The sequence below is a fragment of the Copadichromis virginalis genome, linkage group LG6, assembly GCF_057382275.1.
Source record: "Copadichromis virginalis isolate Kocher_CV1m ecotype Utaka linkage group LG6, C_Virginalis_male_GT1.1, whole genome shotgun sequence".
Classification (NCBI taxonomy): Eukaryota; Metazoa; Chordata; class Actinopteri; order Cichliformes; family Cichlidae; genus Copadichromis; species Copadichromis virginalis.
Genome location: NC_140623.1, coordinates 31792060 through 31817326, shown reverse-complemented (window position 1 = coordinate 31817326; position 25267 = coordinate 31792060). Strand labels below are relative to the sequence as shown.

Below are 25267 nucleotides of genomic sequence, written 5' to 3'. Positions count from 1 at the left end.
AGTCTTTGATCACGAAGCTGAGGGTAAAAACAGTAATTACTGATGTAAACGCTAAACGCTGTTCCTCACCCTCCCCATCTGTGAGTAATACTCCGGAGGAAGAGCTCATTGTGGGTCTTTAGTCAAGTCAGTCAGACTGTCAGTCAGTCACACCTTCCAGGGGGAAAAACAGCCAACCCCCCCTTTCCGTTTCATGGCTTGTTCAATTTTCTTGCAATGACTTTTATCTCCCACATTTTCTTTCTTTCTTCTTCTTCACATCTCTTATCATACCTTTAATCTTATCCCACCCCCTGCTCTGATTACGCTGATTTCCTTTCACCTCACACTACCCGTCAGTACCTCCTTCACCTGACAAACAGAGAGGTGATTTGCTCGGTCCTACACTCCCTCCTTTTCTACCTGTCAGTCAGTCCCTCCTTCTCCAGACAAAAGGAAAGAGGTATAATGGTGACTAATCTGTTGAGTAAACACATCTTTCTCTAAATACAACCTGGTTCTTTCTTTTCACCCAAATGTACTTCCCGAACTTCTTTTCTTCTCACTCACTTTGTTCCTGAACATTTGTTCTGCCTGCTGACCTGTGTCATCTTCCTTTGGCCTTTTTCACCCATTTGTTTACTCTGATTTTATCTCCTTCGCGTGCTCCTCACCCTCATGTTTTCCACTTATCTGATATCGCGTCCTTAAAGATATGTTATATTTCTTTGAATTACATCTTTTGCCTGGCTGTCATCTTGTTTGTCACTGTTTCACATTTTTTTCTTACTTAATTTAATCCTAAATCATTTCTAATCCCTTTTATGTTTAATATATCCCTCCATTAAAAAAAATCCTTACTCTTTTCCCCCCATGTCTGATTTTCCTCCTCTGTCCGTCTGACATCCCGGCAGATGAAAGGCTGCACGGTGTAAATACAAGGTCAACCCCATTATGTTTCACTGTCATTACCTCAACCTCAGCTTCCGCTGCCAACACAGCAGACAACCTGTCATTAGTGAGCTAGTCTGTTAGCACTATTTTAGCTGTTACTAATGATTACCAGTCTTCAGAAAGTACTATCAGGAAGACACTTTAAGCTGCAATTGTAGAAATAACTGGAAACACTAACTTTGATTTATTGAGACAGCTCATTTGTTAAACCACCAGTCATGAAATATGTTAAGAAGTATCAGTTTGATGAACAGATATTCTGGGATCCAAAGAGCATAAAAGCTTCTGAGGTAATGTCTCAGCAATTATTCTATCATCACCTTTTCCTAGCTTGGAATAGTGCATTAAAACAATAAGGATGAGGTTGGATGCCTGCTAGTTCCAATTAGTTCAGCTCACCATCTGGTTTTAATTTTGATCCCAGGGATTTTGCAGGTTGTTTTTTTTTCCAAATGTTAACCTTTTGTGTAAATCATAGTGTAAGATGTTGTCCTGTAACTCCTCATGAATTCTACTGCGTGAATTTAAGTTTGTAGTGATAAAGAGACAAAGATTTTGTATGTGCTCTGCAGTCAACCGTCTTATCCTTGTTAAACACTTGTGGCGCAACGTGGGAATGATCTGACACCAAAGCTACGCCACTAGTCACAACACGGCACAGATAACAAGGCACAGATACACATATGAAGCAGAATGAAGACAGAAAGAAGGTGAAAAAAAGACAAGTTATTAAAAAAAGGACATTAAAATCTTTGTCATTTAATGGATCAGTACCGATCAACAACAAAGGCTAAAGTCTTTCAAAATATTCATAATCCAAAAGTAAATAAATATCTTCACAGACAGAGTGAAATGACTTAGGATGGAGCAAAACAGGAAACATTTGGAGGATGCTCACATTATTTCATTCAAATCCACAGTGTGTCGAGTAGAAAAAGATATTTTCTCACAAATTAAAGGTAAACATTGGAGCTTGAATGCCGATTTTAAATGTTTCTTTTAGAACTCATCCAAACAAACATGATTTCACACTGAAAAAAAAACCAGTGATGATTTCTACACTAGTCTAAAATTAAATTATTACTATTTTTAGAAAGAAAAACAAAGAAGAATGCTGTGGGACAAAGGAAGGAACGCTGGGAAGAATGATGAGATATTTCTGTTCTAACATCTAGGAAACAAAGAAAGAAAGCAAGGAAACGTATCATCACTATCAAGCCAAACCAGAATAAAAGTTAGAACGACCAAAGCTTTTGCAATAATCCCAAAATGACTATATTAGAGTGAAGATTCAAAGTAACTTTTTTGGTGCATTTGCACTTCAACCATTAACACATGACTTCTCTGAAGATTGGAGAATAACTGGGGTGTGTGTTTCAAGTAAAGCTTTTATTCTCAGGGAAAAGTATTATATAGTATATAGGATTTCGAGTTTGATTCTGGCCAGCTTGATGGAACATATTTCCTGTGAACGTGTGGGGGTATTTGGATCCTCTATGTGAACTATCTGGTGCTGAAGAATGAGGAAAAAAGTGAAGGATAATGAATGCAGGGGTGAAGGAACAGTGGACGATTGGGTATGTGTACCTCCGCCAGGTCAGAAAAGAGGACTTGACTGGCGCTTCGCCTCAAAACGTCCCAGTAACTCCGCGCCACAAACTCCTGACTGTCTTTTTTTAGCACCTGTAGGAGTGGTCAAGCAGGGCCAGGGTCAGTCAACCTCCAAATCAACCAGTACAGGAAATAAACGTCCATTACCCATTCAATCAGTTGTCATTATAAGTAAACATACACAGATTATATCTCTGAATTTATATGTGAACATACAGGTGGATATTTAGGAAAGGTGTCACATGGCACTCACTAGTTCTCTCAATAAAGGAGACCCTATCCATTCAAACATAAAAAAACACAAAAACATGTTAGCATCAAACAGGAAGGGGCATACACAAATAGCTAGCTTCTCTGCAGCTAGGTTTAGATTACAGGTAAAGGAAAGGATACTACCAACAGGGAATCATCAGGATGATGATGGATGTGCTATTCTGTTTAAATCACTGAAGCTATAACTCACTCATGTTGCTGACTCAGCAACAAACACAAGGAAAAAAAAATGTTTTTAAAGAAGAAATATATGAAGATGTCACCCTATAGCACATTTTCTTTATTAAATAAGTACTTTAGGCAGTTCTATAGCAACAGTTGGCTCTGTTAGCAAACGTTATTCTACCTTAATAAAGGCTGACCACGGTGCTGAGCTTCTGACCACCCACCTCGTCTCTCTCTCCAGGGAGAAAGCAACAGCAGCCATTTTAACATGACCCTGCAATGCTCTTAACTTCAGTGCGACAATGCGGCTATCCATCACAGCAGTGACAGGAGGAGTGCATATGTGTGTCTGTCTGTGTGTGTCTGTCTATGTGTGAGACAGCATGACAGAGAGAGAGAGAGAGAGCAGTGGCTGGTAGTGTATTGTTTCTGACAGCACACTGCTGATTTTAACTACACTGCAGGCCGTTTCCACTCCACATATAAATTACTACTCATAACAGACAGCTACAGTCACTGTCATTACATCTCAACAGACACTAGGTACAAAAAAGCACTTGAAAGTGATAAAATGGAACTATAATTAAATGTCCAATGTTTCAAATAATGAGGTCCTGGTGATCTCTGTGAGCGAAAAGCTCAGGCTTGGAACCCTAACCCAAAACATTCAGTTTTAAACATTTCTTTCTGCTTTTATGGCTAAAAGGGAGGCAATGTCCTTAATACGGTGATCTAAAGTACACGGCTCTGGCTGTGATCACAGAAGCACCGCTCACCTGCTGTTCAAATTTTTTGTTTGCAATGGACAACCAATTAAAAGAAAGCTGTATTAAAAGGATGGTGGCTTTTGAGCTAAATTTGCTTTTCTCGTTTTTCTCGGCTGCATCAAGAATAACAGAAGTAAGGATTATTTTGAACTTTGAATTATGCAAATCTTTTCTAATACAATCCAGGCAGGAAAAAACATATAGAATTTAAGTATAATTAATTATTTAAATATTTAAACCATAATATAAAGCATTTCAGAAATGTCACACGTGATTATTATTCATTAATATGCAAAATTTTGTACAGCAGCTTCAGTAGTTTTAGTCATCATCATTGATACCCAATAGCCAATCTCCAACTATTTCCTAATGATTGATGCCTTAATAATTGTTTTCCGACTTAGAGCTCATCAGGTTACATACAATTAATAAGTCAAATCTATCAGCATTTTGCACAGGGTTGGTAAATAAGAAATATTCATCCTTGAGAGGTAAAAATCTGTTTCATTTTCGATCTCATAAGGCTCAACAGACAAATTCAACCTCTTTGTGTTCTTTATGTAAATATGATTTTGTTCAGACAACAGAAACATATTTTTGTATGTACCCTTGGCCTCCTTCCCTAAAAAAATCTCCTTCTATATCTTTATATTAACAAACTTCCCCCATCAGGAACAAACAATACTGCCAAAAAATACAGCACATGTCCTAAAAAGGACTAAAATGGAGTCTGATTGTCTTTAGAGCTCTACAGGGTCTCAGGTCATTTTAAATTACATCGCTCTCTTTTTGTAAGAGTTCATCTCTCCTGACCCCTTAAATGTATTACTCTTTTCTTTGTCTGTCCATTAATCATCCCTCAATCAATCAATCAGCTGACTTGACAGATGGGCAACCTTTCTTGAATTTTTCCCTTCTCCCTCTCTCTTTCTCTTACATTCATCCTTCAAAGTAGCTTACAGAGTACATTTCACTGATAACAGAGGATCAGGTGGACTGGGTCAAATTTAAGGCTTTTTCCATCATCAGGAGCAGAAGGGAATGACAGGCCTTTTTATTTTTATTAAGGTTTTTAGACTCCAGAGAGTCAGTGTATTAAAAAACTCTGCTGCATATATATATATTATATGGAATGTTTAAACTGAACGCAAAATAAAGGCCATTAATGTGTGATTTAATGTGTGATATTTAAAGGTACTGGCAATCTATATTAATTTAAACTTGGCAGGGTTGGTGTGTCCTTATAATTAATGAACAGATATGATTGATGTAACTCTTGTCACCTAATTTTTCACATTAAACTTAATAATTGTATCTAAAAGGCATGGTGACACACAGACTGCAAAGCAAATGTTTTAGTGACTGAGAAACAGTTCAGATGTATGGAAATATATATGTGTCACAAGTGGCAGGTGAGCTAAAACACAATCACAGACAAATCATTTATATTTTTTCAGCTATTCATTTCCACACAGCAGCCCAAAAATATTCATCGGAAATGTTAAAATACCTCCTTGGTAATCACTGCAGCAGATTCACGCTGTCTTGGCCGGCTCTGCTCTCGAAGCTGAATTGTGTCTCGCTTGAATGATTCTGACTTTTGACAGTTTGGAGGGCAGAGCCCAAAGGAAAAAGGTCACTTTGAAAGTGACCTCATAACCTCTGTGATTGACAGGTTCAGTTTACTGTGTTCAATTTAAATATTTGCCCATGATTATGTTTTATTTCACATTATTATTGACACAAATATAATTCCACACAGGTAAAGTTTAACATATTCTCACATGGTTTCACAAAACTTAAGCTTTTTGTTACCATAAGGTTTCTACTCTGACTGATTGCTAAACAATAAAGCTGTTGAACTGACCCAGCTAATAAAAACAGCCTATTCTCTGCTCCATAAATATCTTTATCTATCTAAAAAGCAGAAAACGAGACTATGCCATGTGGATACCTACGCTGTTCATGGGGGCAACCTGATATCCATACAGCTGCATACTCTAACACACAGAGAGAGACACGAGGAAGAGAAAGAAGAGGACAGAGCATGCAGTCAGAGAGGAGGAGAGAAGGTAAAAGACATGTTAGTACATGCAAGGAAAGAGGATGTGCCATTTTCAACACATCTATGATTACATTTTAGAATACACACTGTGCCTAACACCAAGCATGTACTTTCAAGAGATAAGTTATGTGGGAAACATATCCTTCATTTTTCAGTGACAGTATTTCCTGTGAGCCAACAGCACAACCAGGACTGTTCTGTAAGATACCCAATGCTTAGATCAACAAATCTCTATCTCTTATTTGCTTACACATCTACACAGGTTCTTAGTAAACTTGGGTTTGAAAGATTTACTTCAAAATCAATAAGATATAGATAAGTAACAAAAGGAAGATTTTAATAAGAAGCTTTTAAATATTTCTTTTGCAAATCATGTCATGAAAAACTTACCTTGAGAACATTTTACTATAACTAATGCACAAGATACCTAATGGCTTATCTGTTTGTAAGTTACCTTAATTAATCTGTTTGTAGCACAACACATATGTGGGATGGGACAAGTTAATACTAACTCATCAAACCTGCTCTCTTTGATAGTTATTAAGTTGCATATACACTCTGACACAAAGAGAGCAGTAATGCGAGGTGCTTGGTGTTATTTCTAAAACTCAATCGCATAAAGTGCTGAGAAAGACACATATTCTATCATATATATAAATCAAATATACCAAGTCCACAGCAGGGATAACTGTCACAGAGATACCAAACAGTTTCTACGAGGCAGCATGCACTCAAAACTAGTTACATGAAAGGTTTAGTTTCACACCTGCATGAATACAAATGACAGTTAACTTTGACGATCATGATGATCGTTTTTAATAAATCCATGTGCGCAGTGTGACACAGCACTTCTGTCAGCAACCTTAACTAAATGGTAAGAGGTGTTGTGACAGTTTACACTCATGGATATATTAAAATGTAAAGTAAGTTTACATTAATGTTTACCTGTCTTTTAAGTTTACCCCACTAACAACAGAAGCATTTATGAAGTCCACATCCACATAGACTATTCATGGTTGGTTCACTGTTGCCAGCATTAAGGTTAATTAGCAGTAATACCCATGCTTGTCTGAGCATACACCCCCACACCCCGTTACCATCTTCCTTACCAACTGCGCGGACTTCTCAGCATCTCCTTTCCTTCCTTTCTTCTCGTTTTTCTTCCTAAAGATCTCCTGAAGCTGTAATGAGAGAAAAGACGAGGAGCTCATTGACAATTCAAAGTCAGATCTAAAACGCTGTTAAAAAAATGAAATGCTCAAATGAGTTCAAACAAGGTCATTCACTCTTTCAAGCACATCTATGATGTCATTCAGGTAATGGTCTTTTGGCAGCATGATTAAGGGAGTATTCAGGTTTCACTCTGGAAGTGATTTATGTTTATGCATATGTGTTATTAAAGGAAAAATCAATGCTGAATTCAATATGAAAAAAAACAACTGCTTCTACACTACAGTGTCGGGTAAGTTTTTATATACTTACTTATTCAAATTTAAATTAAAATACTAATTTCTTTGAAATAAAATAACGAGATTTGTAATATAAATGTTATAATTAATTAAGAGTTAAATAAAAAATGCACAACCACAAACACAGCAACCTGATGTCTACACAAATACAGATACATAAACGCTCTCTAAGAGCATATGATCATAAAAGACAGCAATAGTCACTGGTATTGTTCAATTTCCATTTAAGAATATTTAATTACTCTGACAACCAATATCACATGTAAAACAGAAAAATCTGTATCTAAACCCTCAATGTGAGAATCTTTTTCTGTCCCACACCTGCCTGCTCCCACAGGATTTTAAATCATTACCACTCCCTCCTGCTGATGTGCCATCCCACTCCCACCAACCTTCAGAGACTCTGATCCCTTCATGCCTGCAGCGGTGTTTTGACTTGAAAACGTGTCAGTTCTATCCCACAGGGAAAGAAACACATGTGTAGCCCTCAAGAAATCCTACAGTTAGTCTTCTCAGCTTTGTAATAAGCTGCCTTTAGAAGATGCAAATTCAAAGTCAACCTTTTTAACTGCTTTAAACGTTAAAATATAGTTAAAGCTCAAGGCACTGGGAATAAAGGTACATAATAGTATATTCGCTTAGGGTACTACAATGTTGGCCAAATGTTTTTTTTATTGATTAAGATGATGGAGACACTTTAATAGGGAAAAGACTTCTGTAAATGATGCAATCTGTGAATGTATTGTTTGAGAGCGCAAGGATGCTTGCATGAGACTTGAGGAACAGTCTTACAGGCAGATAAAGCTGAAACACGACCAAGCATTAGTCCAAATTCTGAAATGATTTACTGAGTTTACAAACGTAATGTAACATGCTGAGAATCAAGATTAATTTCAAGCTGTCAGTCTGTTAAGTTTTCAATAAGGTAGTAGCAGCAAATGTTCTCAATCTTGCCCATCTGTAACATGGTGATGTTAATTTAACCAGAGAGCACAATTATTTGTATCTAAAAACTGTTAAATCTCTTTAAAAATCCCAGACAGAAGCTAGGAAAAGTCTAACATCAACTAGAGCAGCCTGCCTTACCAACTCTACTCGATTAGCAACAAAAATGTGGAGCCAAGTCACCAGAAGCACAGCACTACCACAGAAAATCAAAAAATCTTGTCCTTTTTGGGGAGTTTTGACCTGTGATATCAAAAATGGTAGAATGTCAGGTATTAAATTTATCAGTATTGAGCTTGTAGTACTGTAACAGCCCAAGTCACAGTGGGTAAGGAATCATTTTAGTAATGTAAGGTAGACAAGATTTGACATACTGACATTTGATCTATAAATGTGATCTATGACAATTCAAGTGTTTCTACTATGCCTGGTTTGACAGTTCATAAACAGTGTTAAGTTCATTATAGTTGCTAATACTGACATAGAAAACAACCAGGCAAGGAAAAAACATCTAGGATGGACTGATTTGTGCAATCTTGTTTTTAAAGCTTCAAGATGAGGATTTCTGGTACGCCAATCTTTACTTTTCAAAAACCAGACATCATGAGTCAGAGGGTGACACTGGATGAACTGAGGGTCTGCACTAAAGCCCGTCATTTGATGTATAAGGTTTAGTATCCTTTTTCCTGTAAATCACATAAACATATTTGTACTATAAGAGTCCAAGAATTAAAATATTGACTTGAAAATGGGCAAAATAGGGCCTCTTTAATTTTAGTAATTTAATAAACTACATTAAAACACCATGGTACAAGTCAAAATTAGATTTTCAAAAGTAAGGTTTTGTCTTTTGTCCACTCTAAAATCATGGATTGTTATTTAATACTAAAGCTATTCTTTAACACTGCTTTTTAGTAAAAGGAGTAACAAAAAGGGTTAATATTAATATGTAAATTCAGGTTTTCTCCCAATATCTGCGACTCACCACTAGGAACTCCCTCTTATCCACCATCTGGTTGCCGTCTGCATCAAACATATTGAAAGCAATCTTAAAGCCAGCATGAGGCTCTGGGGAACAGAGAAGGGAACACATAGGGTGAGTGTGTGCATGTGTTTGTTAAAGGCAATTTGAAATCCATAAATAGTAAGTGGAAAAAGTGTCTCAAAGCATCAATAGGAGGGAGAATGACTTAAATGAAGCCACAGTTTCAAACATAGCTGCTTATCCAAAGAAAACATTAAAGTGTTGACCAGGTTAAAGTTATTTAAAAAAAAAACACAATAGCAGAACAAATACATTTGCTACAGACTGACCTTTCAATTTGACATTTTATTCTATTTATTCAACCATTTTTAAGGCCAAACAAGGAAGCATGCATGTAAAAAAAAAAAGAAAAAGAAAAAAAGACAGTAATTTCTATTTAAACTAGTTTCACATGCTGGTCATACGTCTAAGAGATGAAGTAAAATGTAATTTCAATTATGGTCTTATGGTTTTTGGTGTGGGGGTGTGCACTGCCTTTCACCCTGTGGCAGCTATGACAAACTCCAGCCCCCTGCAAGCAGAAACTGAGCAGTTAAGATCAAGTATGCTTATTTTTATTCACTATAACTTCATCCATCATCTATTTAGGTTGAATTAAAATTAAAATTTGTGGAAAAATCATTAAAAGAAACAACTTTTTATTGATCCCTTATGTGTCAGTATAGCTGAGATCCATATTTGTAAAACACCCTAAAACATGCTATGCCAGTGACTGGCCCACCCCCAAGCATCAGAGCAATACAGTGTACACTCTTAAATGTCAAGAGGATGGCTGTAAATTATACACCGGGGACACCAAACAACCTCTGGCTAAGTGGACGGCGCAACACAGAAGAGCCTCGTCCTCTGGCCTTGACTCTTTAGTCCACTTAGACACACGGGCCAATGGTCACGCTTTCAATTACAAGGACGTGCACATCCTGGACAGGGAGGAACGCTGGTATCATCAAGGAGCCAAGGAGGACATTTATGTGAAAAGGGAATGACAATGTTGGAATTGAGGAGGCCTTAGAGAAAATCTTTAACCATCTGATCGCAGTCATTACCCAACTGTCTGTGAAGAGTGCAAGAGGCTACTGATTAACGGTCACGCCAATTTGCATATCAACCATTATGAAACTGATCTCATTGCTCATTGTTATGCAGTGACGCTACTTTCAATCGTTATGCAGCTGGACTGTTTGTAAGGTTAGGGGGAGACTGGGTCACTTGGATGAGTGCTGAAAGTACTGAAATTGTTGCTTCCAGATGAAAAGAATAAACTTTATGGAATTTTATAGCCACTTTCTTTTTTTCTTTTGTTAAAGAAATTTATCTATTACTTTTCTTCATCTTTTGAGAAGATGTTCTTGCAACTTTCCTTACGTTTACATTTTTTTCATCTTTGGTCTGTCTCTGTCTCTTTTTGTCTTGCCCTAAGGTGAAGGGGAAAACCACAGCATTTGTGAGATCAACATTTTTTAAATTTCTATATGTACTTAGCGCACTTCGCTTTGTCACGTAATTTTTCTAAAAATAAGAATATAATAATGCAAACAACAACTGGGTGAAAGAGATATGATAAAAAGGTGCAGATGAGTTTAAGTGAAAGGAGAATGTGTGCAACTGAATTGACTCACTTGTCAAGATGCAGAGCAGGAACAGGTACTCTGTGTATGAGATGATGCCTGGTAATGAGATCAAGACAGAGAGAGTTAAGGAAGAGGTCATATTCAACTCACACACACACACACACATACACACATTCACAATGTTTACAGATGTTCAAAGACTGTGGGCCTCACACAAAGACATACACACTAACACACATAATCCTTCCTTTCATGGAGATAGCATCTTAAAATGTGTCTTCTCAAAGCGGAGCTGCCAGCGGCCATTTGGCCACACACCGATTCTTTTTCTACACCCCAAGTGTCCAGAGTAAAGACACAGGCTAGCGTGTGTCTGTGTGTGTATGTGTCTTGTGTTTGGATAAGCAAGTGAAAAATGTTTCAGGAGGTGATCCTTTCTTGCCTCAGGCACATTCAGGAATCTTTGCAGCTCCATCTACGCTCTCTCTCCCTCTTTTTTCGCTTTCTGTCTGATCGTTCAGATAGTTCAGGGTGGTTCGCTTGAGTGTTACGGGAGACTTCTCCCCCATTTGTGTGTATGTATGCATGAGTGTGTGAGGGTGAACACGACACCAGTTAAAGTCAGTGTGAGCCTTGTGTTTTGCTGATGCTTGACTGCTTTGTGTAGAGGAGCTGGTTTGGAACTGAAGTCTTTTTCCCCCATGTAGCCTGAGCTCTGCATAGACTAGAGCATACAAAATTGAAGCTACTCAGGTTTCTATAATACAGTCTGTTGTGTGTTTACGCTCCCATGCTTTCAGTGATATACCACAGAATAAGAGGGATTAATACTGATCTCAAGGTGATATTTAATCATGATGGAAAGGGCTGTAAACAGGCATTATATGTCCTCTCCAATAGTTTTAACATTAACATATGTTCCATATGTTTGTTGATTTTGCCTTCCTTTTCTTTTAATTGTCAGTGGGTTAAAGATGTTAAGAGTCCATTGTAATCCAATAATAACAAATCTGATGGTTTGAATCAGCCCCAAGAAATTTTATTAACTCAAAAAACCCTGATATTTACCTCCAGAGAAATTTATTTAACTTAATCTATATCAATGCATATGTTAATACTAAAGCACCTTCCTCTATTATGGACATCTGCTATGGACTCACTAGAATAGCATATATTAAGAAGCCCAAGAAGATCTAAATTTTGTGTTTGTTGTGCAGGTCAACTAAAGACAAATATAAGGGTTAGTTAAGTACATGTGAACCATGATGACATTACAGTAGTACTAATAAACCGTTTTAAATGGAAAACATGAATGTGTCACATGAGTATTAACATATTAGGCACAGGTAACAATGTTCCATGTTGCATACAGGCAATGCAAATGACTGCAATGAGTCTTTACTGCTTTGACTATATTTCCAGTTATATTTTCACTGCAGTCTGAAATTATTTTTGATTTAATTATCCAATGTGTGGCATTTCACTTACTTTATCAAAGTCAGAAAGTCAAAAACCAAAAAGGCATTCCCAGTTAACACAAATGCTTTATACTGGTACTATGAAAGGAATATTTACTCAGCTGTTGTGTGTGACAGATGGAAACATGGATTAACATTGTGTTAAATCTGCGATATACATACCCAGCATGTTACTGTATACTTACACAGTCAATTTTTCTAAAGCACAGTAATGCATTACCCATACTGTGGTAGTCATAAATAACTGATAATCAATTAATCAATCATGAATTAATGTAGTGTGTTCTGACATTAACACACAGACACAGTGAACCCCTTTGAGTCTTTGTCTGATTTTCAACTCTATCGAGCTCAGAAATCCAAAGACATTACAACGATTTCAACTTTCAAACGTACTGGGCCACGTACACATCACACCCACAGGAGCTGTTCAGCCACTGAAAAGCCATGTCATGAAGTTCCTGAGAACAGCTTGTGTGCTGATGTTAATGTCACTGGAGTTTTGGAGCTTTACACATTATGTACCTCAGCACTCGGTGACCCCCGCTATATAACTTTATGGGGTCTGCCACTTCATGGCTGAGTTTCTATGGTTACTAAATCCCTCCACTTTGTAGTAAAACCACTTACAGCTGATTGTGAAAATATAGGATTTAAATTTAATGGACTGACTTGTTGCAACAGTGACACGACTGAGTTCAGTGAGCGCTGTAGAAGGACTCATTCTTTTACAAATGCATGCAAGGCCACACATTTTATACACCTGCGGGAATGGGACTGAAAGCACCTGAATTTAAAAAAGTAGTATGAATTTTGTGAAATCTAGGTAACATATGCAGTAGTTTTGTGACCCTTTGAAATCCAGACTGATAGATGTCAATGACTTTGTTTTTCGGCTGTTTCTTAATATCGTGGCACGATGTGTTGCTTTTTGCAACACGTTCTCATCCTGACGCGTAAAATACCAACGACTGTGACAAATTGTCGGTATGGGAATGAGAGCAAGTTGGAATGAATGTATAAATGTGTTTTACGTGTGAAATGAAAATAAACCGAAAAAAGCATTACGTACCCTAAATCTGTTCACTTTCAGATCCTAAATCACTTTGGAAAACACAATGTGATGGCCACAACATAAAGCTATTTTATTGTTGAATTATTAGTCATACTTTGATGTGTTTGTATTGGAATGGATGGCTGGAGCCTTTGCTCTGAGCGTCTCTTACAGCCGCGAGCTTGTATTTACTCAGGTTATCTTTGTCTAACATTTAAATTTGTTTGATGTTCTGACACATGAGAAATATGTAAAAAAACCCAAAAAAAACCAAACCTTGGAAATCAAGAATGTTTTACTGTATGTGAATGAAAAAATCAGCCCTGTTAAATCTTGATGGTGTGTGTGGTCTCAGTAGTGCTCCACCAGGAATGAATGGTTAAAGTACAATAACCATAGATTACCCTGAGGTTTCTGTTTACAAACTTTCTCTTTTTCCTCTCTTACCATATTCATTTCTCTGTCTACTTTGCCTGTTTGTCTTTTATAGCCCATCTTTTACACTCCATCTGTTTCTTATATTTCTCCCACTCTCCTTTTAAATCTCCTTTTCACTCCCTGATTTGATTTTCCTACTCTATTCTTTTTTTCTCTCCATCTCTCTGATGAAAAAAGGAAGCAGACCACCCTCCTGGCTACTTGTCCCTGTAGACTAAATCAAACACACTCAAACGTTACAAGCTTAAGAATATACCTTTGTTATTATGGTAGAGGAAGAGAGGGGATGCATCACACATGGTTTGCTATATTTAGCATCTCCCAGTGTGTGTATATCTGTGTATCTGTGTAATTATCACTACAGGGAATCAGTCCCAGACTGTGTTATTCCTCTGTTACATACTCCTGAGGCAAATGCTTAATTAGGGTGAGCTTTTCTCTATCTTTTAGTGTTGCATAAATTGTAGAGGAGAGGAGAGGAGAGGAGAGGAGAGGAGAGGAGAGGAGGTTGTTCAGCTGTACGGAGTAACAGCATGGCACAAACTTGGATTAGAGACCCCTACAGTGACACACAACTCACAAGTATGATTTTATCACACACTGAGAGCCAAGCACTGGGAAATGTGCACAAAAGCACAGTTAGGTCATCGCAGTTACTGTATAATAATGTAAGAACCCTGACAGTCATGCAGGTGTATCACCTAAGAAATATAACATGATGCAAGAATACCTCTTAGATTTCTACTACCTCTGTTAGGTATTTGCGGGCTGAATGAAAAGAAAAAAAATACATAATAAAGATAATTAAGTTAATTGCAAGGATGCATAATTATATTAGTGATCCAAGCAAAAACCCCGCCCCTTTGCTCCTGTCCTAAAACACAGACATATATGCTAATTTATCATGTTATTCTCTTTATCTTCATTAATATCTTTTTATGTAGTCATATGGCATAAATGGCTGTTCATAAACACCAGACAAATGAATAATAAATACTTGTATCTATTCTTCTTTGGAGGCGACATGTTTATTGTATAAGACAAAGCAATCAATCCCAGGTACTATTAGTGTCACTGTTTGATGCACACTTATTTACATATATGCATGACAGCTCATTCCAGTAACCCAAAGTGTCACTGCACTAAAATTTTGATTACCAAAATGTATTTCCGAACAATGTACACATACATAATGTGAATGTAATGTCACAATTTGTTTTGACATTAGTTACTACACATAATATATATGACTTATAAGAGGACAAAGTATTATATTTAGCACTCAATTCATTTGTGTGTTTTAAAAATAATTTCCAAAAGCTAAATAAATGATAATCGTGGTGCTCTAGGCAGTTTATAAAGTTTCATTCAAACTGATTAAGGTGACTGATTAGGAGGAGTTAGGGAACATACAGACATAGAGAATAGACATTATACATATACATGGTCTTAAAATGACAGTCGTGATTTTTACAACATTAAATTCTCTGACAGTGTATCAGCAAACAATTGTTCAGTATTTTAAATAATCTTTAACAACTTGAAAGCTGAAGAAACTTAAATACTTTACCATGTTTACTCATCATATAAACCGAGTCCTATTTGACTGACATTCACTGACCTTGTTATTATCTGACTCTTACACTCCTACTTATGTGCTCTGATAACAATTAAAAGAGAAAACAGTGTCAATGGGTTTTGTGTACAGTGCATGTGTGTTCCTTTTTTTATTTAGTGAAAAGGTATTTTGCTCCTGTTTTGTGTGTATGTGCGTGTGTGTGTGTGTGTGTGTGTGTGTGTACGCTCTCTGACCTCGTTCTCTCAGGTTGCGAAATAGTTTGGAGGATCCTCTCCACACGGGAGGAGTGTCTGATAGGATCTTCTCCAGCTCCTTACAGACACATACAAACACACAATAAAAAGGTAAGATAAACTCTAAAAACACAGACCTCTAACTTCAAACTTCAACTTTTACACACACCGATCCAGCGCAAACAGGAAAGGTTAGCATGCCGTGGAAAGAAGGAAAAAAAAAGCTTGGCAGGCCAACTATTTTAGTATTGTTATTAATGTGGTATTTTATATGACTTGTATAGAAAGGAATGTATGTATATATATTTTTTTTAATTGACACAAAGACTGCTTTGAAGAAAGAAAAAATAAAGTACCAAAAGTAGCCTGTGGAGGCTTTGACCATTTGTGGTGCTGTGAATTAGGATTTGAGTGGAGTCTGCATTTTTCTTAGATTTCACACTCCAGCAGCACAAGAATTTCCTTATGGATTCTTAAAAAGAAGTTACAACACTTAACAAAAATGTAAAAACCTCCAAAAGTTGATTCTGTTTATCTGGACGTAGTGTTTTCAGTGGGAGAAACGTTTCGTCACTCATCCAAGTTCTTCAGTCTCAGCTGACTGCAGGTTTCCCCAATCCCCAGTTCATTTGCATAATGACCAAAACCAGCCCACTGAAGGGAAAATGGGAGGTCAGTTCCTTCATCTTAATTATGCAAATTCTCATGACCATTGATCAACAACCACTGATCGAAGCCCACTGATCAATGGCCACCAGTACCATTCACAGAGAGTTGGGGAATGGCTGCAATCACAGCATTGTAAGATGGTGAAAGATGTACCCTTAGGCCCCCCTCCATTGAAAGAGTGTCCACTGGCCTGTAGGTGTGAATAGACTGCAGAGTCCTGGCCTGACGAGGTAGCTCTTCTGTGTTGTGCCATCCGCTTTGCCAGAAGTTGTTTGGTTTCCCCGATGTATAAATCCTGGCAATCGTCCTGGCACTTAACAGCGTACACTATGTTACTGTGTTTGTGTCGGGGCACCCGATCCTTGGGGTGGACCAATTTTTGGCGCAGTGTGTTTTGGGGTTCAAAAGTCACAGAAACACAGTGTTTAGAAGAAAAAAAAACACAATCAACTTTTGGAGATTTACTTACCTGGATGATTGAGCATTCATCTAAAGAATGTAAAAATTACTTGTGTCTAAAATCACTGTTTAAATGTTCAAATCCTTTTCAAAATCTATTTTATGGTCTGATTTTACGTTAAACAAAAGATTAAACAAGTTATGCTTCAGAATGTAGCCATCTTGTTATTAATAAGATACTGTATTACGGGCATGTGTAGCATCCTCAGGTTCCCTTTCAGATTTGATGGATGTTATCAAATTTAAAAAATTAGGATCACAATAATGCAACCCTTCAACACAAGACTTTTAAAAAGTGGCTGATTTTATATACAGTTTATATGAATAAAACTTAATGTAAACTGTGTCACAAACTGGCTCAAAGAAGGTGAGAAAAAGGGATTTCACACAAGAAGCTCACGTAGATATAAAATAATTTATTATACATAACCTAACCGAGACACAAAGATTGCTAATAAGTTGATGTCAGGTGGAGTGGAAGAGAGAGACTGAGTGGTTCACCTGGGCCGGCTTTTATAGCCCGCAAGACACAGGAGACCTGCATTAAGTGACCATTGTCCAGTGCCAGCCAAACAGCAAGCCATAGCTTTCATGAGTGTGGGAGGGTGTGCAACATGAAAACTGCACAGGGTACTGAGATTATAACCAGGTGAGTACTGATGTGGCGATATCCTGTATTTTCACATTCAATGGTATGATCTACAGTTTAAATAAAGCTAAAGATCCTGTTTGTGCTGTATGAAATTTTCAGAGCCTCAGTATTTTGCATACAGTATTTCTTTAATGCACTTACATTTTTACATTTGGATTTTAAATTAGTAAACCTGATTATTGCTGAACTTAGAGATAATCTGCAATACATACGTATGAGGAATCATGACATTTGTATGCAGAAACTCATGACAAATACTAGGAAAATAGGTTTTAAACTTTGCAGTGTATACTGATTTAGATGTAACATGCAACAGATGTCTGTCTGCAATATAGAGGAGCACGAAAAACAGTTAGAGTGTGTTTCCCACCTGTTTTGTCAGGGACCTCCAGGGCCTCTTGCCTGCCAGGGAAACGAGACAAAAGAGAAGAGAAGAAGAAGGGAAAGAGGAGAAGAGAGTTTGGGTGGGCTCAGTCAGATAGCATCTGTGTGATCTAGAAATGGGTCTTAATGTGCCAGGTACAGTCACAACACACACACACACAGGCACACTCATTTTATATACACTGTCATCATCACAGGCCCATTTGTACCATCTCAAGTGCCCTGTGCTTGTCTTTGTAGTATGTGGAATGTCCCTGTAAAAGCACATACTACTTTTGTTCTGTTTTATACAACAAAGTTCATCTAATTCAACTTCAAAGGGGCCATTCGAGGATGTCAGCTGCCGAGAGGGCATGTGCGGCTGTATCGTATGTCAGCGAGCCAAGGCTAGATGTAAACACACACATACAGGTGCACAGTTTGCACGCAACGCAATTATATATCCATTAAATAAATAAATAGCAGCTTTTTGTTTGTGATAACTTCCACATGTGAAGAGATACTTAAAGCAGTGGTCGCACAGGAAAATTTTAAGATGATTCTCCAGATTAGATATTTGCAGGGTAAGAGAAAGGGTACATGAGAGCAAATGGAATGTGTGTGTCTGACTAACATTAACCACAGACTAAACAATAGCTTTAAAGCCACCTGCTTTGAAGAAGCCAGCCAGGGCTAATCTGTTACAAATGACAGTGGGCCAACAGAAATTACAAAGATGTGTTTTAAAACCATATTTTTAAAGTTTTTTAAGAGATGGCAAAAAATTGTATACCTGGCACTGAAATACATATGTAATATTTAAAATCAACCACCAAACAGGGATCAGTAAACATGAGGTATTCACTGTCAATTAAATTATAAAAACAAAGGGTTCAAGTATCCAATCAAATCTTGCTTAAATTTAAATGTAATTTATATCTTAAATTCTTGAAGTATAAATTAGCTTTTCCCCGTCCTACACTATAGACTTCCTATCATTTTATGTTTCTCCATGAATCCCAGGAACCTCTGAGGTTGCTATTTTACCTTATCAAACACTATGTGTACTTAAGAGCCATTTGAAGAAACGATTTGTAAGGCAGTCATTTGTCTTACTTTTCATATTTACAATTTCTCATTGAAAAGAGAGAGGCGCTGCCATCTAGGCTTGTGTAGAGTAGCTGCATAAGACTTTAGACCCAGCTGGCATGTTCATTCATTAAAAATGAATGATTCATTTAATCGACTTGTACTTCTAGCACCGATTAGCAAGAGCAGCAACATTTAAGTCAATTAATCATGTGCATAACTAAATTAAAATGTTTCAAAATATGACAGAAAGCCTCTTTAGATGTCAGTGTTAGCTATTACAAAAAGGTGGAACGCTGCTTTTAAATAGCAGACCTACTGATTGGTGGATAACTTTCTGTGAACATTCAAACTCAGCTGTTCAATCTAACCTTTAACTGACAAGTCTTTAAGTCTGTCTGTTATAGATTTTCTTTAAAACATTTAATTATCCTTGCAGCTGAATTGCAAAGCACTTCGAGTTGTATTTATATAAATAAAAGTTTTTAATGGCAAAAGAAGCATAGAAGTTTACAGTGGTGACTGATTTTAGCATTTTTTCTGCACATTTTCCATCTTTATTTTTAGCACTCTGACAGAACTAATTTATTTGTGGACAACCAGCTAGCCCTGCCCCCTTCCTGTGTTTTCCCTACGGGAAGACTCACTGGCCAGCTTGTTTGCTCAGTCTCGGCCGTGGTTGGACAGATTCCAACTCCACCATTTTGGACTGCATGAGTAGACCTTGTTTTGCACCAGAGATCTGGAAGCCACCCTAACCTGAACCAGGTGGACAAATGGTTCATGTGCCACTATGCAGAGTTCACTGAGACTGCAGAGCAGAACTAGGTCTACCAGCTACAGTCCAAGACCATGGAGTTAATAATATTCAATAATAGGATATAGGAGAGACTGTGAAGATACAGCTGATGATATTGTTTGGTTATGTGTTTCATAGAAATAGCCAGCAGCACGATGGTTTAGTGGTGACCACTGCTGCCTCAGGACAATTTAGGTTCATGCTTAACACCCCTGTAAAAGATATTCTCAAGACATTCAGTTCTTGGTTAAATAAACTTCCCTCCTCCTTGGATCTTGGTTGAGGAGGGGAGAAATTTACAAACTGCATTTTCTGGTAGTTCCCCTGTGAAAGCAATCCTTTGCAGTGCTGAGATATATACACGTCCCATCAAAAGCAGAATATAAATTTGTGTTAAATGATTGATTTAAATGAAGCAGTCAAGTACTCTGGGTACATGTCATATATGCAGATTAAGCAGATAAAATAAGCCCCAAATATTTTTGTCTTAAGGAGACACAATTTTGAGAACAACAGAAAACAAGCTATTTTTTCATACGTACTTCTCGGTTCACTCATGGTAACCGACTCGATGAAGTTTTGTGGGGTCATGTACAGCTGTCCTTCATACTCCACTGAGCTGAACAAGCGGAAACGATGTTCATGGGAAGACATGTACACATCTCCATCCTCAAAGTCAAATGGACGTGCCTGCAGAGAAAACCCATAATAAAGAAAAGAAAAACAACAAAACAAAGTATATGCATTCCACTTATACTGTTAAATAACTATCCTAATTCTCATATTAAGTGATTAAAATCAGGGATAAGCAATTAATGTTCCACTTGTGTCACAGTGGACATAATGTGAATGCGACCTGTGACAGATTTCTGTGCACACAAAGCAATTTCTATAATGAGGAAACTCATCTATTCTTGACATCAACTCTCTCCATTTAGCTCCCTGTGGTTATAAATAGAGCGAGCGCCGCTGGCACAGTGCAGTAATGGGAAAATGGGCACACATGCACAAAAATACTTTGTCACTACTTTCTACTTGATTAGCATCTGTCTCTCACTCTCTCTCTCGCTCTCTGCAAGCAGCCAGTGCTTCAACTTGATTAGCTGCAGAGTAGGAGAGCTTCTACACCAACCGACTATACTGCGTGAAACTGTATAATTAACAGAGAGGCTTCCATATTTAAACCTGTTTAGCTGCAGGCCCCAGCACACAGTGGTTTCTGTTCCGCTCAGCTAACATGCTAATGAGCATACAGATTCATTCATAAAGCTTTGATGATGCCTGCACCAAGGGGGGCTTTTGAAAGCGTGAATTGGAGATCAGTGCTTGGCTTCATGGGAATGCACCCCACTCAAAAGTAAGAGCATAGGCACCCATGGCTTTAACTCTCACTAATGAATGAAGTTTAGAAAGTTTTGCAAAGGCAGCTAAGTTCACATGCCATGCTGCACAACATGAAAAAGAAATGTAAGAAAAACCAATTAAATTGCAGAGATTAGAAAGTAGATTCAGTGTGGCTCGCTGCTTTGTGTCTTGACTACAACTAAAACTTTCTGTTGTCTTTTCACAACTGCTCAGCAGATGCTCCAGGTGTTTTCCCCTCGGGCAACGTTGTGTGTTCCCTTCGCAGCTGCAGCTCTGTAACCCTTCTGCTCAGTTTCACGCTTAAAACTGTCACTGTATTTTATCCAAAAATCCCAGTATCAATTCTGCTTATAGGTGTGATTCTTCATCAGTTGACTTATTGATCCATAAACATTTTTTTGAACGAAAAAAGTGGCTTTTGCAGGTCAACAACTATTTTGTTCTCTCTGAGTCTAAACACAGTGAAGCAACAATACAAATGAAAGCATAGGACTGTTTGCACATGTGGAAAAGCACCACTACCATTATTATTTTAATGTCACTATTCTGCACCATTCTGTCATTTACAGTACCATTTAGGGTACATAAACCCTTTTATATATAAGGTGTATTACCACTCCAGGTTGCTGGGCTCCCTCCCATGTGTGGTTAACTATTAGTGTGTGCTGCTCTGCTTTGGTGCCTGAACCTGTTCTTTGTCGTCCAATTGCCATCTGTGATTGGTCCATCCCAGTCTCCAGCTACAACCACAACACGGCTGATTATGGCAACTGTTTCACAAGTCAAAGCTTGTAATTTGTAGCAGCTGTGATTTCAAGTGAGCAGCCTGACCTGTGCCTCTTTCTGGTTTGTTCTTAAATTTCAGGTTACTTCTTGTCTTTTACCTTTGTAAAAGATAGACTGTATCTCAACAGGCTTTGTGTACCCTTGGATGGTTATTAGAGCTGGGCGATATGAGATTTTTTCATATCACGATATGTTTTTTTCATTTCAGGCGATAACGATATCTATCACGATATAAGCCAAATAACTATATTTGTAAGATTTAAATGTGCCGTTGCTCACAAGTAAAATGTGAAATAATCAGCAGCTTGTTTTTATTTAAATATTTATTTCCCATAATAAGTTCAACAGGGTAGATGTACTTAAGGAACATGAGACTTTTTCAGATAAATAAAGGCAAATATTGCAAACTACACAAAAGGCAGCCGCTAAAGCGTTTAAGTTTCAAAATAGAACAAACGAAACAGACTACTAAATTGTCAATTCCACTTAGAAACAAAATATTAATTCTAAAAATAAATCTTAGTTTGTTTTACAGAAGAACAGACAAAACTGACTAACCTTTGTCAATATCAAATAAACTGAGAACTAAAAGGAAATTCTCAATCTCTCCTTGTTGTATAGCTGAGCTTTTCAAACAGTTTTAACAGTTACTTTAGTCTGACAAAAGCCGAATGACGAATTAGCGCTTCCAGTCAGAGACTGAGGCTACGTCCACACGTACACGGGTATTTTTGAAAACGGAGATTTTCCGTTTTCGTTTTAAAAAAATAATCCCGTCCACACATAAAGGCAGAAATGAAGAAAAACGCTGCTAGGAACATGCCAAAGCAGCAGGTGGAGCTAGATTCCTAACCGTGCAGAAATGTTGGCCAATCAGAAGTCTAGAAGCCTCGGTGGGAAAAAGTAAACAAAGCTGGGGCATAGAAGCAGAACAGAGTCGTGTGTGTGGACGGACAGTAACTGTGTATATGTAAGCATTTAAACACTGCAGAGAGTAGAATTAACAGTAACAGTATTGTAGAAATTCATTTCACCGAAACAATAACGTGGCGCGCAGTGTGACGCATGCACCAGTTTATTGTATTTCCAGACTTGCTTTCGGCACAATTTACAGTGCATGCTACTCTGTTTTTTGTCAGACTTGAAATAGCCGAAATACCTTCACCCTACGGAACTTCTATGGCTCTTCCGTTCGACAATCTCTCCGGCATTGGAACCGTCAACTGTTTTCTCTTCGGTCACGCTCGGTTGATTTTTCTAGTCGGCACACTCATTTCCTCCATTACGCGCTGGCTCCATTACCCGCTGGCTGCTTCCCAAACAAACACACGTGCGGCTTGGCACTTGTGCTGTACGTAACAAGTCACGCGACGTGACGCTGCGGCTGTGATTGGTTCGGCTCTGCGCTACTTAGTTTGGATTGGCTGACCTTTTTTTTTTTATTTTTATTTTTTTATTTTTATTTTAAGAGGACAAGAGCGGCGAGGTCTATCGCGATAGCTTAATTTCTCTATCGAGTAAAAGTTATATCGCGATACATATCGTTATCGTTCTATCGCCCAGCTCTAATGGTTATGTACTTGCTTGTAATTTTGGGGTCTATATTTGTTTGTTTTTCTCCATCTGAGACACCTTCAAGGCACTTACAGCCAGGCAGGAAACAGTGTAACACATTACACTGGTAGGAGCTTCTTTTGTCAGATACAATGTAATAGGTGTGCAGCTTCCTTTTCTAGTTTATATTTTTGATAGGACGGTTTTAATTTCTTTCTTATGACCTAGAAAACTCAGGCTTAGCATTTAAACTTTTGCTAGAAGTCATTTTTTATATTAATTGGTTATTTTAAATAGACATTGGTTTTGTAAAGGGGTAATCCACCAGTTTTACACGTATTAACTTTGTCTGCAGGTATACTTCTTCATATGTTAAAAAATACTATCTCAAACATTCTTTGATAAACCCTCTGTGCCACCAGTGAACTCACCCTTACACTTCTGAACCCTTTAAGAGCCAAATGATCGTGTGAACATATATCCCATACCCATTCAGCACAAGTCTCAACTGCCCCATATTTTTCTCTGCCTCTGTGGCTTTCTTTTACCAGAATAGCTGCAGTGAGGTTCAGTCACTACAGATGAGTCATCCAACTTTTTGAGGCAAATTATTCAGATTCCATTTCCTTCCCCAGTAAAGTAAAATTTATGTCTGCATCTTCTAAAATGCCCCCCTTCCCCACCCCACACCCACACCCCCAACTCTCAAAACACTAAAAAAAACTGCGTTTTCATCTGAAAACGCTCCACATCCACACTAGCGTTTTCAGCTGTTTTCACAGAGTTGTGCGTCCACATTGAAACGGCCGAAAACACTTACGTTCCAGTACTGAGCGTGTGTGAAGCGCAAGAAGATTCGGCCTGCCTCATTTCTGTCAGCCGTTTATTTACTTTGAATCGTTGAAACGTGGCGGCAAAAGGTTGAGGAAAAGCAACGAGTTTTTTAAATGGACTCACAATGAGGTGACGTTGTTGCTGCGAGTAACACAAAAGTGCAAAGTTGCAAAAGCGAGTAAGAATTAAATAATTTGAAGAAAAGCTATCTGGAGCATGTACAAACTGATATTAATCTTTAATAGGGCTGTCAAAATTGAGAGCAAACAAAACAACTGCTGTATAATGCCCTCCGCTATCATTGTTTAATTGGTCACATGATGCATCACATGACTAAAATGTGTCACCCTTCTAGAAAGTCTCCGTTTTCCCTGTCCACACTGCGACGCAAACGCATCGTCTTCAAATGTATTCGTTTTCGAGAGCGTTTTCAAATTGCTGCGTTTTTCCTTGGGGAAAACGCCATCTCAGGCTACGTCCACACGTACCCGGGTATTTTTGAACACGCAGATTTTTCTATGCGTTTGCACCTTTCGTCCACACGTAAACTGCGTTTTCGGTCACTGAAAACGAAGATTTCTAAAAATGCCTGCCAGGGTGGATATTTTCGAAAACTCAGTTTTTGCATTTACTGTGGACGAGAAAAACTGAGAAAACGCAGCGTCAAAGGTGTGCGCCTTTTTGATGTCACACTGTGCGCCACGTTATTGTTTTGGTGCAATGAATTTCTACAATACTGTTATTGTTAATTGTACTGTCTGCAGTGTTTAAATTCTTACACATACACACACAGTTACTGTTCTTCCACACATACGACTTGGTTCTGCTTCTACGCCCCAGCTTTGTTTACTATTTCCTACCGAGGCTTCTAGACTTCTGATTGGCCAACATTTCTACACGGTTAGGAATATATCGCCACCTGTTGCTTTGGCATGTTCCTAGCAGCGTTTTCCTTCATTTCTGCGTTTATGTGTGGACGGGATTATTTTTTAACGGAAAATCTCCGTTTTCAAAAATACCCGTGTACGTGTGGACGTAGCCTCAGTGTCAAAACGGAGAGAAAATGATGCG

At 38.0% G+C, this 25267-nt stretch overlaps 1 protein-coding gene across 6 annotated transcripts in view; it reads right to left on the bottom strand.

Moving 5' to 3' along the window:
• Positions 1-25267, bottom strand: part of micu3a (mitochondrial calcium uptake 3a) — a 41833-nt gene that overhangs the window by 11393 nt on the left and 5173 nt on the right. For 3 of the 6 annotated variants that reach the window (XM_085459878.1, XM_085459873.1, XM_085459877.1), the window contains exons 2-9: positions 20200-20347; positions 17777-17808; positions 15627-15705; positions 10893-10940; positions 9214-9296; positions 6924-6995; positions 5708-5749; positions 2521-2616 (exon numbers count right to left, since the gene is read on the bottom strand). In XM_085459878.1, coding sequence (XP_085316004.1) covers positions 2521-2616; positions 5708-5749; positions 6924-6995; positions 9214-9296; positions 10893-10940; positions 15627-15705; positions 17777-17808; positions 20200-20347 — 600 coding nt within the window. The remainder of the gene's footprint in view (positions 1-2520; positions 2617-5707; positions 5750-6923; positions 6996-9213; positions 9297-10892; positions 10941-15626; positions 15706-17776; positions 17809-20199; positions 20348-25267) is intronic. The other 3 variants (XM_085459875.1, XM_085459874.1, XM_085459876.1) reach the window with 2 other exon arrangements.